This window comes from Triticum dicoccoides, chromosome 5B (genome assembly GCF_002162155.2).
Source record: "Triticum dicoccoides isolate Atlit2015 ecotype Zavitan chromosome 5B, WEW_v2.0, whole genome shotgun sequence".
Lineage (NCBI taxonomy): Eukaryota > Viridiplantae > Streptophyta > Magnoliopsida > Poales > Poaceae > Triticum > Triticum dicoccoides.
Window position 1 is genome coordinate 662,303,556 of NC_041389.1, and position 12,821 is coordinate 662,316,376.

The 12,821-nt window shown below is 47.2% G+C and overlaps 1 protein-coding gene across 1 annotated transcript in view; it reads left to right on the plus strand.

The window, feature by feature from the left end:
• Positions 1 to 10,952: 10,952 nt before the first annotated feature.
• Positions 10,953 to 12,821, plus strand: part of LOC119310427 (protein argonaute MEL1-like) — a 9,539-nt gene continuing 7,670 nt past the window's right edge. Inside the window, exon 1 of the mRNA XM_037586186.1 lies at positions 10,953 to 11,738. Coding sequence (XP_037442083.1) covers positions 10,953 to 11,738 — 786 coding nt within the window. The remainder of the gene's footprint in view (positions 11,739 to 12,821) is intronic.

The window sequence follows — 12,821 nt, forward strand, 5'->3', positions numbered from 1 at the left end:
GGGAACCCACTTGACCAAGGCCTTAGGAGCTTCTTCAAATGCATCAATCTCCTCTTGAAGCTTGTCCTTGCCTTTTTGCTTGTGGTCTTGTGGTGGAAGATCATCTTGAGCTTGTGTCCCTTTGAAAGAAGTAGGATCATACTTCTCTTGTTGAGGAACAAACTTTGTCTCGGGGTATTGATCTTCTTCCCACTCAACTCCATTGGCATTGAACTTTCGTTCAAAACCAACACGTTGGTTCTTCCGGTGCCTTCCTTGCTTGTGTACAATTTCCTCGAATTGCTTACTTCCGGCAAGGCTCTTGTAAACACCTTTCTCTATAATTCCCTTCAATAAGTTGTTTTATTCCTCAAGTGTAACTTGGCTAAGAGAATCATTAGTGGAATCAAGAGAACTACTAGAAGAAACAACATTGGATTTAGCATGATGATTGTTGTTACTACTAGAGGATGAATCTTTCTTGTTCTTGTTACTAGACTTAACTTGAGGCATGTAAGTAGATAAGAGTAAACGATTGGCAATGTAAGAAGAACTTTTCTTGCGAAGATCATCACTGATAGCCTTTAAGAACTCATGCTCTTGCTCAAGGTTGAGTTTTTCAAAACGTAACTTCTCATGAGTCCTTCAAAGTTCTCGATGATCTCCTAAGATAGTTTCATGAGCTAACTTAAGAGTGTTTAGTTCTTTAGTTAGAAGCTCAATATTCTCCTTATCATTGTCATTCCTTTTATATTGATTAGCATGATTAATTGACGTTTCATCATAGTATTCATCACTAGAGTTGTCAACAAGTAAATCATCATCACCTAGCAAGTCATCTTCATCACTATTGAAATCAACATACTCGGGGTGTGATACCTTTGGGCCTTTAGCCATGAAGCATCTTCCAAGTCCTTCATTTGGTGAATCAAATATGTCGTAGGAGTTGGTTGACACAAGTGCTAGACCGGCAACACCTTCATCTTGAGTATATTCTGAGTCGGAGTGATAGCTTCTCTCGGAGTGATGTTCGGAGTCAGAGCCGGATACCCATTCACCAACATGAGCTTGATGTCTTCGTTTTGTGTAGCTCTTTCAAGATTTGTCCTTCCTTTCTGAATCCTTGCTTCTCCGGGATGTTCTTCGTTCATAACGATCATCTCTACTCCTTCTCTCTCTTGGTGGTGATTCTTCTCTTCTACTTCTTTTCTTAGGTGATTCTTCTCTTCTCTTGTAGGGAGCCGTACACTCATTGGAATAGTGTCCAAGTCTTCCACAATTGTAGCAATTACGCTCTCGACTCGAAGATCTTTTGTCATTGTAGGACCTTGACTTGGAACTTCTTTCCTTGCTTCTACTCTTATAGAACTTGTTGAAGTTCTTCACCATTAGGCTCAATTCTTCATTGAAGGTTTGTTTCTCACTTGACGATGTGGTATCTTTACATGAGGCTTTGTAAGCACCACTTGACTTGTTGTGGAGCTCCTCCTTATCCTTGAGTGACATCTCATGAGCAACAATTCTTCCAATGACCTCCATTGGCTTGAGATTCTTGTAATTGGGCATCATTTGGATCAATGTGCACACGGTATCATATTTTCCATCCAAGGCTCTTAGGATCTTCTTGGTGATTAATTTGTCGGTCATCTCTTCACATCCTAAGCCGACAATCTCATTTGTGATGAGAGCAAGCCTAGAGTACATTTTAGTGACACCATCACCATCCTTCATCTTGAACTTGTCAAACTGACTTTGAAGCACATCCAATTTGGATTCCTTGATGGAGACGGTACCTTCGTGCATGTCAATCAAAGTGTCCCAAATTTCCTTTGCATTCTCAAGACGGTTGATTTTGTTGAATTCTTCGGGGCACAATTCGTTGAAGAGGATATCACAAGCTTGGGCATTGTATTGTAGAATCTTCAACTCTTCCGCGCTAGCTTCACGGTTCGGTTCTCTCCCATCAAAGAATTCACCTTGCAAGCCAATACACACAATAGCCCATACGGTGGGGTTATGTCCAAGAATATGCATTTTCATCTTATGCTTCCAACTAGCAAGATTAGTACCATCAAAGTAAGGACCTCTACGGTGGTAATTTCCCTCGCTAGACGCCATACTCTCCTAGGTTGTGAAACCAACGCTATGACTACCAAAAGCTATGGAAATCAAAGCAAATGGAGACCAAAGCTCTGATACCACTTGTAGGATTGAAAGTATGTCTAGAGGGGGGGTGATTAGACTACTTGACCAAATAAAAATCTGTCCTTTTCCCAATTTTAGTTCTTGGCAGATTTTAGCAACTTTGCACAAGTCAAGCAATCTTAACACAATTTAGGCAAGCATGCAAAGAGTATATGAGGAGCGGAAAGTAAAGCATGCAACTTGCAAGAATGTAAAGGGAAGGGTTTGGAGAGTGCAAACGCAATAGGAGACACAGATGTTTTTGTCGTGGTTCCGATAGGTGGTGCTATCGTACATCCACGTTGATGGAGACTTCAACCCATGAAGGGTAACGGCTGCGCGAGTCCAGGGAGGGCTCCACCCATGAAGGGTCCATGAAGAAGCAACCTTGTCTATTCCACCATGGCCGTCGCCCACGAAGGACTTGCCTCACTAGGGGTAGATCTTCATGAAGTAGGCAATCTCCTTGCCCGTACAAACTCCTTGGTTCAACTCCACAATCTTGTCGGAGGCTCCCAAGTGACACCTAGCCAATCTAGGAGACACCACTCTCCAAGAAGTAACAAATGGTGTGTTGATGATGAACTCCTTGCTCTTGTGCTTCAAATGATAGTCTCCCCAACACTCAACTCTCTCTCACAAGATTTGGATTTGGTGGAAAGAAGATTTGAGTGGAAAGCAACTTGGGGAAGGCTAGAGATCAAGATTCATATGGTATGAATGGAATATCTTGGCCTCAACACAATTGTAGGTGGTTCTCTCTCAAAAAATGTAAGTTGGAAGTGTAGGTACGTTCTGATGGCTCTCTCCACGAGTGAAGAGTGGGTGGAGGGGTATTTATAGCCTCCACATAAAATCTAACCGTTACACACAACTTACCAATCTCAGTGGGACCGGATTGTGAAACTCGGTCGGACCGATTCAGCAAATCTAGTGATTGTTAGGATTTTCGGTGGGACCCACATGCAACTCGGTAGCACCGATATGGTTAGGGTTAGGGCATAACGTAATCTTGGTGAGACCGATTACACAAACTCGGTGAGACCGATTTTGGTAATAAGCTAACTAGAGAGTTGGTCAGGTAAACTCGGTGGGACTGATTCGCTCATCTCGGTGAGACCGAAAGGTTACGAAAAGGAAACAGAGAGTTTGCATTGCAATCTCGGTGGGACCGATTGCTCATCTCGGTTGTACCGAAATGTTACGAAGGGAAACAGAGAGATTACAATCCCATCTCAGTGAGACCGAGATCCCTATCAGCGAGACCGATTTGCCTAGGGTTTGTTGCAGTGGCTATGACATCTGAACTCGGTGGCGCCGGATAGAAAGAATCGGTGGGGCCGAGTTTGACTTTTGTTTTAGGTCATATGTGGATGTGAGAAAGTAATTGAGGGCTTTAGAGCATATCACTAAGCATTTTGAGCAAGAACCTCATTAAGCAACACCTCATCCCTCCTTGATAGTATTGGCTTTTCCTATAGACTCAATGTGATCTTGGATCACTAAAATAGAAAATGTAGAGTCTTGAGCTTTGAGCTTGAGCCAATTCTTTTGTCCTTCGCATTTTGAGGGATCCACTTTTCTCATCCATGCCACGCCAATCATTGAGCTTTCCTGAAATATTTATCTTGAAATAGCATTAGCTCAATGAGCTATATGTTGTTAGGAATTACCAAAACCACCTAGGGATAGTTGCACTTTCACCCCCTCTATTTTTCCTTTTTACGGAGAGGAGGGAAGGGGAAAGAGGTGGAGAGGGAGAAGGAAAGGGGGGGCGCGCCCCCACCCCTTGTCCAATTCAGATTGGCTCGGGGAGGGGCGCCACCTCCCGTGGTCTGCCCTCTCCTCTCCACTATGGCCCATGAGGCCCATTAACTTTCTCAGGGGGGGTGGTTCTGGTAACCTCCCGGTACTCGAAAAAATCCCCGAACCTCTTCGAACCATTCCGGTGTCCGTATATAACCTTCCAATATATTAATCTTTACCTATCGACCATTTTGAGACTCCTCGTCATGTTCGTGATCTCATCCGGGACTCCGAACAACCTTCGGTCACCAAAACACATAACTCATATAATACCTATCGTCATCGAACGTTAAGCGTGCGGACCCTACGGGTTCGAGAACTATGTAGACATGACCGAGACACCTCTCCAGTCAATAACCAATAGCGGAACCTGGATGCTCATATTGGTTCCAACATATTCTACGAAGATCTTTATCGGTCGAACCGCAATGTCAACATGTTATTCCCTTTGTCATCGGTATGTTGCTTGCCCGAGATTCGATCATCGATATCTTCATACCTAGTTCAATCTCGTTACCGGCAAGTCTCTTTACTCGTTCTGTAGTGCATCATTCCACAACTAACTCATTAGTCACATTGCTTGCAAGGCTTCATATGATGTGCATTACCGAGAGGGCCCAGAGATACCTCTTTGACACTCGGAGTGACAAATCCTAATCTTGATCTATTGCAAGCCAACAAACACCTTCGGAGATACCTATAGAGCATCTTTATAATCACCCAGTTACGTTGTGACGTTTGATAGCACACAAGGCATTCCTACGATGTCCGGGAGTTGCATAGTCTCATAGTCGGAGGAATATATATTTGACATGAAGAAAGCAGTAGCAATAAAACTAAACGATCATAATGCTAAGCTAATGGATGGGTCTTGTCCATCACATCATTCCACTAATGATGTGATCCCGTTATCAAATGACAACTCATGTCCATGGCTAGGAAACTTAACCATCTTTGATCAACGAGCTAGTCTAGTAGAGGCATACTAGGGACACATTGTTTTGTCTATGTATTCACACATCTATTATACCTAAGAGATTGATCCCCACTATAGGATTTATCTCAACATGCAGAGCATCCACATCATCACACGTGCCACATCAGCTGTTCTGTATCAAGTTTCCGGTTAATACAATTCTATCATGAATAATAAACATTTATCATGAATAAGGAAATATAAAATAACAACTTTATTATTGCCTCTAGGGCATATTTCCTTCACAAACTACTTTGCTACTGATCACTTTGTTGCACATAATTAATCTCCAGGTGTGGTTGAATTGACAACTCAGCTGCTAATACTTGCAAATATTCTTTGGCTCCCCTTGTGTCGAATCTATAAATTTGGGTTGAATACTCTACCCTCGAAAACTGTTGCAATCCCATATACTTGTGGGTTATCAGAGATCCATCCATGATTGTCTTTCTTGGGTGTTTGAGTATATACACCAATGTCAAGCCTCCAAACGTGAAATCATCCTTCCCAAATTGGGCTTTGCCAAAGCATTTGACATGGTTGAACATGCTGCGATTATCCAGATCATGCAGAGTATGGGGTTTAACGCCAAATGGATTTCTTGGTTCACAAGTATTTCATCGTCTGGGTAATCTTCAGTGCTACTAAATGGCGTACCAGGGAAGCAATTTTGGTGTCATTGCATGGTCCGACAAAGGGGACCCCCTCTCCCCTCTGATCTTTGTGTTAGCTTCCCATCTCCTTCAGAATGCCATCAACAAGGCCCTAGAAGCCAACATTTTGCAGTTGCCCATTCCCTCGACAGATGCAGCCAACTACCCTCTGATTCAGTATGCGGATGACACGATCATCATCATGCCCACCTGCGTGGAACAAGCCGCACATATGAAAACCATCCTCACTAATTATGCCGCCTCGGTCGGCCTCCATATCAACTTTCACAAATCCACGTTAATACCTATCAATACCCCGGAGGACAAATGTAAAGACATTGCTGCCATTTTTGGGTGCACCATTGCGAGCATGCCATTCACCTACCCAGGCCTCCCACTTGGGACCACAAAGCCGACGGTGCCGATATGACCCCCTGGGTGTGCAAAGCGGAAGGTAGGATCACGGCTGCCATGTCTCTAATGCCGTATGTGGGTAAACTAGCATTCATGAACTCGCTTGTCACCTCACTTGCCATCTATCCAATGGGTGTGTTGAGACTCCCCCCAAAAATAATTGAACAACTTGACAAGATTCGAAGACATTGCCTCTAGATGAAGAAAACATAAGCAGGGGACAAGTCTAATTCGCTTGCTGCATGGAATCTAGTATGTCGCACAAAAAGAAATGGGGGATTGGGAGTGCTCAATCTCAAAATTCAAAATGATGCATTGTTGCTCAAACTGCTTCACAAATTCTACAACCAACTAGATATACCTTGGGTGAAGTTAATTTGGGACACTTATTACGTTAATGTAGTCCCTCATGCAATGCCAACATGTGGTTCCTTTTGGTAGCGCGAATTGGTGAAGCTCATGCCTATATACCGCGGAGTAACCAAAGTGATAATCCATAGTGGCGCGACCGCTCTCTTTTGGAAGGACGATTGGAATCATCACATCCTAGAGGAGAGCTTCCCCAGAGCTTTCTCTTACACCATTATGGAAGATGTTTCTGTTAATTCGATCTTACAATCTCTAACATCAAAGAAGCCTTTCAACTACCTCTCTCAGTGCAAGCCCATGAGGAACTTAGATATCTCCAACTTGAGGTTAGCTCCACCAAACTTACTGAGGCGAATGATAGAAGGATTTGCACCTGGGGAGCGTCCGTATTCAAAAAAACTTCATATTAAAAATTCTGTTTTCGAGAGGTAGTTGTTCATGAAGCTTTTGCATGGCTTTGGAAGGCCAAAAATATCCCTAAAATCAAAGTTTTCGGGTGGTTCTTGCTGATGGATCATCTCAACACACGTAACATGTTGAAAAGAAGACATTATAATATTGGGACGAACCTCGACTGCCTGCTTTGTGGAAACCATGTGGAGGAAACAGTTGAACATCTTTTCTTCCACTGCAAGTTCAGTGAAGTTTGCTGGAACAAACTCAATATTCGATGGCCAAGGGATGGGAATCGACTCGACATGATGACGCACTTAAAAAGGGGACATCACAGAAAATTGATCATGGATATCTTCCTAGTGGTTGCATGGAGCCTTTGGAAAGAAAAGAATAACAACTACTTCCTCAAAGTCATGCCTTCTTTGTCTACTTAGCAAGCTATGTTTAAAAATGATTTCGCCAACATTGCCCATAGACTCTCAGAGCATAAGAGACACCTTGTGTCGGCTATTGTAGACTTTGTAACTTAGCTTCACAGCATAGCCTGGTACTCATAGCTCTTTATTAGGGCTTCTGCTTCCCCCCACCCCCCCTTCTCCATGTACATTGTAAGTTGACACCTTGTTATAAATACAAAAACATGCAGTAGGGTTTTCCCCGACTGTCTAACTTAAAAAAAATCCGTTATTTGTTTCTTAAACTAAATTGCACTAATAAGAGAGACCGATTGATTTGGATAAGTTAGGAAAGTTTAGTCGGTGATTTTTTGTATGTTAGGAAAGTGCCGCTTTGCTAAACGAAGAGTGGAGAGAAAAATAAACCGGCGTGGAGAGTGGTGATGGGAGGTGAGAAACCAGACAAAAGTGGGGGACAAAAAATAACCGTGCAATCCTACCAACTGATGCATTAGGAGTAGAGATAATCCCGCGTGACGTGTGCCGCATTGCAAACGGTACGTGATAGTGTAGTTGTCATAGAATGTTCATCGCACACATTGTTTCCATATGAAGCATCTAATGTAGCGTGTCAACATGGCAATGGGTACCCGCAACCCGCAAACCCGACGGATAAAAACCCTATTAGGATAAGGGTTTGGGAAAAATAAATACCCATGGGTTTATAAATGGGAAAAAATATACCCATCAGGTAAGCCGGGTATGGGTATGGGAAGGCAATACCCATACCCACGGATCCGCATACCGGTATACAAAAATGCAACCACTAACCTCGACCCAAAATCCCATCCCCTTACCCATGTGCATGATCTTACTTAAATGTGTTGATCTTGTTTTGTGAACTCATGATTTTGTCTCTGATTTTGTTGATCTTATTATAGTCTCCTTCATTTGATCATTTTAAAGTAGGGGTTGCAGAAGTAACTTCAATAAAAGAAAATTATAGGAATTTTTGTCCCTCTTGTTTGTCTTGTAATTGGAAAAAGGAAGAAAGAACATATGTGAATGTTTCTCTAAGAAGTTCACTTACATATGTGATTGTTTGGTGCCATCTTGTTCATGCTTATTCCACCCACTTTTGTAAATTAATACCATTTTTTATTCCATCGCACAACAAATTGTGATATGCATGTGCTGAAATCCTAAAATATGGTAAATATTTGTTGAAATTTTGAAGTATACATGCTGAAATTTTGCGTTTATATGCAAAAATGCTAAAAAAAATACATGATGAACTGTAAATTAGGCAAGGTGGCCGAGATGGGTATTTTTACCCGCGAGTATTCCCGCACCCGGTTGGGTACGGGTATGGGATCAATTTGAAATCCAAGGTGCGAGTATGGGTATGAGTTTGGGCAAAAAATATTGAGACGTGTAAGGGTTTGGGCGACCATTACCCGAACCCGAACCTGGCGGGTGCCATGTTAGTAGCGTGTGTCATGGACCCGTCATCCAAAATCCCCAGTCCGATATGTTATTTGGTCGATGGTGATAGCTATATCAAAATCTTGTACGTGTAATCTTTATTCCATTAAATCTTCTATATAGTCGTTCTCGTCAATCCCCTCTGTGCCGAGGTGGCGCACGCAACGCCGGCATCCACATGCACCAGCGCATGCACGCACGCACGCACGCATGCCGGCGTGCACGGCCACTCACACACAAAACAGGAGTACACACTCATGCGCTAGAGCACACAGACCAGGAGCATGCATGCACACACGCCGGTGCTCACACCACCCCGCATACCATGCATGGGTCTCCGCGTGTGGCTGTCATGGAAAGTGGCCTGGCGCACGCCGTCCAGCCTGAGCTTGCAGCCGGAGTTGGGCACAGCGGCGCATCTGTATCACGGACGACTAGTACAGCGGATGCCTCAGAGCACCCGGCCCAAACGCAGCGAGGAGCCTCTCCAGCGGCCGTCCACGAGAAGCATGCATGCTCCGTTGAAGAAAAGCAGCTGCGTGGGATGCGGCGACTCCCTTCTGGGCCGAGGCGGATGTGCCGACGGACCCTCTCGGCGGCAGCGGCCTGAGCCCCGACGCCGACGCGTATGGGTGGCGCGAGCTCCACGATGGCTTGTACCAAACGAGGCCTTAGAATGATTTATTCTCTCGCCGCGTTTGCGAATTGCGATAGGTTAGCTAACCACAAACGGTTTCTTCTCTCGTCGCGTGCGTGATAATCAGCTGCTCGCTGATGTCTGATTGCAAGGGATTATCGCGCGTACATCCCACGCACATCCTCCCTCCCTCTGGCAGCGCCGCGTCACCCCGCCCAAGCTTTTGCTTTTGACCGCACAGGCAGGGCCGCAGCCGGTCCTTGGACGGACATGGTCAGGTGGTTGCACCGGAATGGCAAGCGCGATGCGTCGGGCCTCGTCTCTGGCCTCTGGCCGTTGCTCTGTCTAGCGCTTGGGGAGAAATTAAACTGAGTTTGCTGCTTACTTTTTGCGAATCGGATCGGTATACTGGGCGTGTCCAAGCCCGATCATGCATGCCCTCCCGTCCGGCATTGATAATCTGCACTGCGCGTCTGGGGGAGACGGGATCCCACCCACCCACGCAAAGGCCTGGGTTTCCTTTTTTTTTTTTTGGCTCCATCCGGTGCTGAGACCACACGTACGACGCATTGCATTGCAGAGACCGAAAACGAGAAAGAGGTAGAGCTGCGCGCGCACGCGACCCGCGCTCTCCCGCCCTGCGCGCTCCCCAAGGCGCGAGGCTACGTACGCTCGTCTGCTTTTGGGACAGGCCGGGGCTTCATTTGTCACCGCATTAAAAATCGTCCCATTTCCCGTCCAACTACAAAAAAAACCATTTGCCATCTTTATATGGTTTAGCATCGTCATGTATGAGATCGAGTTGGTCTACTCCATATTTTTCTTTTGTTTTGTTTTTGCGAGATACTCCATATGGAGCGTACCCTTCCTGCTCCACTAGTCTTTACAAATCGAGCTCCCCTAAAAAGACATTCAAATAAGAAAACATCTTTTCAGATGGAACTACGTGAAGGAAGAAATGGGCATTTCCTATACACATGATAAAAAAATCATCCAAACACAGGGCCCATATTTAAAGATGAACAAAGTGTACAACTAAAATCAAGATCACCAAATGTGTGGCAAAAATGAAGATTGCTCACCCGCTGGTAGAACAACCTTCCTTCATCGATTGGAATCGCCACAAAACTGAGTGGAAATTTGAAATTCCCGTCTACATCCTTTCCCAACCGTACCGTGGTTACCTCTCTCTCAAAAAAAAAAAACCGTACCGTGGTTACCATTTCGCAACCGTGGTTAGAAAAGCAACCAGGAGCGCACCTTTACAGAAAAGCCCTCGCACCGCCGCGCATTTGCGAGACCACCCATCCACGCACGCTGTCATCCCCGGCACCAGAGCGACTCCAGATGCTTCTCCTCTGAGCGACGGCCTTTTACGCGCAGATCCGGACGGAATTTCGAAATTCGAACCCGATAAGCCCTGCCTATTTCCTTTCCTTCCCTTCCCTCCCCTCCCTCCAAGTCCATGCGCGCGGTAGAGCACCACCACCAGGTAGGGTTTGGCTCCGCTCAGCATACAAAAGCCGCAGGCCTCGCCCGCCTCGCCCCTCACACCCGCACCACCATTGCTATCCCTCCTCTCGCCTCGCCCGTATCTTCTCCCCCAATCCAACGCAAGGGTAGCTTAGCTTAGTCCTCGCGCCACCACCTACACCGCCATGGCCTACCGCGGAGGCGGAGGCGGAGGCCGTGGCGGCGGCGACCAGGACCAGCGGTACGGCCGAGAGCGGGGTGATCCGGCGGGAGGGCGCGGGGATGGACGCGCGCGGACGGGTTGGCCGCCTCCGGGCCCGCCGTCGTCGGCCTCGCGTCCAGCCACGCCCGCGATTACCATCTACAACAACCCCAACGCCACGGGACCTCACCAGGCCGTCGTCTTCCGCAACCCCGCGCCTCCCCCCTACGCTCTCTCGCCGTCCGCCGGCCGCGCGTCATCTTCGACCCTGGTCACCATGGGCGCGCCTTGCCCTACGCCGGACACCATCCGCGCGCCTCCTCCGACGCCCACGCCGGCCGCGGCCCCGTTCCAGCCGGCCCGCGTCTCGGCCCCGGCCCCCGCACCCGCTCTGCCGCTCCACTACGCTCCCTCGCCGTCGACCGTCCGCGCGTCTTCTTCGACGCCGGTTACCATCTGCGCGTCTCCTCCGACGCCCTCGCCGGCTGCGGCCCAGCCGTTCCAGCCGCCCCCCGCCCCCGCTCCGCCCAGCCCCACGCCGTCGACCGCGGCCGTCGCCAAGGACCTCGAGCTGAATCTCTTCGTCACCGAGACCGCGCTGGCGCCGGCCGTGGCGACGCAGGTGGGCCAGCCTGTGGCCGAGAAGGCGCCCGAGGTCGACGCGCCGGTGTTCAAGATTGGGCTCGCACACCCCGCCCGCCCCAGCGCCGGCACCGTCGGCAAGGAGTTCCTCGTCAGCGTCGCCGACAACAACCTGTTCCACTATGATGTGAGCTATGTCGCCCTACCGCGTCCTGCACCCTACGTACCCTCTGTTTATGTATTTCAACTCTGTGTGATCTCCCATGTTTGATCTGCTTCTGTTTGTGTTTCGTAGTTCAGATCTGACGTTTCCTGCATGTTTTCGTACGTGTTCCTGTAATCCGCGATCATCGATAGATCTATCCATGGGTGTTTGGTCGAGCGCACACCCTACACATACGCATAGATCCTGTTCGCTTAGGCTCTTATCTTGGAAACTAGCAGTGGTAGTAGTCATTCTATCTCCTTTTCCGTCGATTTGGATGTTTTTCGTCTGGTTTTTTTTTTCGTCTGTTCACTGTCCTCCTTTGGTGACAAAGTGGCAAAGCAACGGACCAATACGGATGTCAGATGCTTGACCAGGGTTCATCCGTGTTATTTGTAGTTGGCTGCCATGCATTTTTTGGCGAAGCAGTCTTGCGATTCCTTGGGCTTTCTCTGCCTGCATGCGGTCCCATGGCAGGTCTTGCAGTTTTTGGTTCACAGCATGCAACGCTGAGGCCGTGCTCCGTGTAAATCTGGTTCTCTGTGTTAGCGTGTAGTACGTCGTCCCCAACTTTCTTTCCTTTGGAGATTTTCCATGGCGTTCGAGTCTTAGGAGGACGATTTGCTCGCTCTTTTTGTGTGATCGCAATCGAGGTATAGACACGTACAACTGAAATTATGTGTACAACTGCTTCTGTGCTTATATCACGTTAATCTCCATCCGTAGTGTTCAATCTGTTTTGCGCGTGTATTTTTCTTTTTTGAGGGAACGTAGATTTGACGTGTACTACTATTTGTGAATTGACGGCGAACTATTTTAGTACGAGTAGCAATTTATTTAGTACACACAAGTACATAGGTCGGTTTATTATTTTGTTCTATATTGCGACGAGATTCGTGCCACAGCCTCCCACCCTCCCCTCCATGCCGTCACAGCCTCCCACTCAACCCCTCCTCACCCAACGCCGCCACCCCTTCTCCGCCTCCGGCGTTGCCCGCCGGCCTGCTCAGCCGCGGCCCTTAGTCTTGGTCAGGAACCTAGTATGGCTGTGCGAAGAAAATCCTT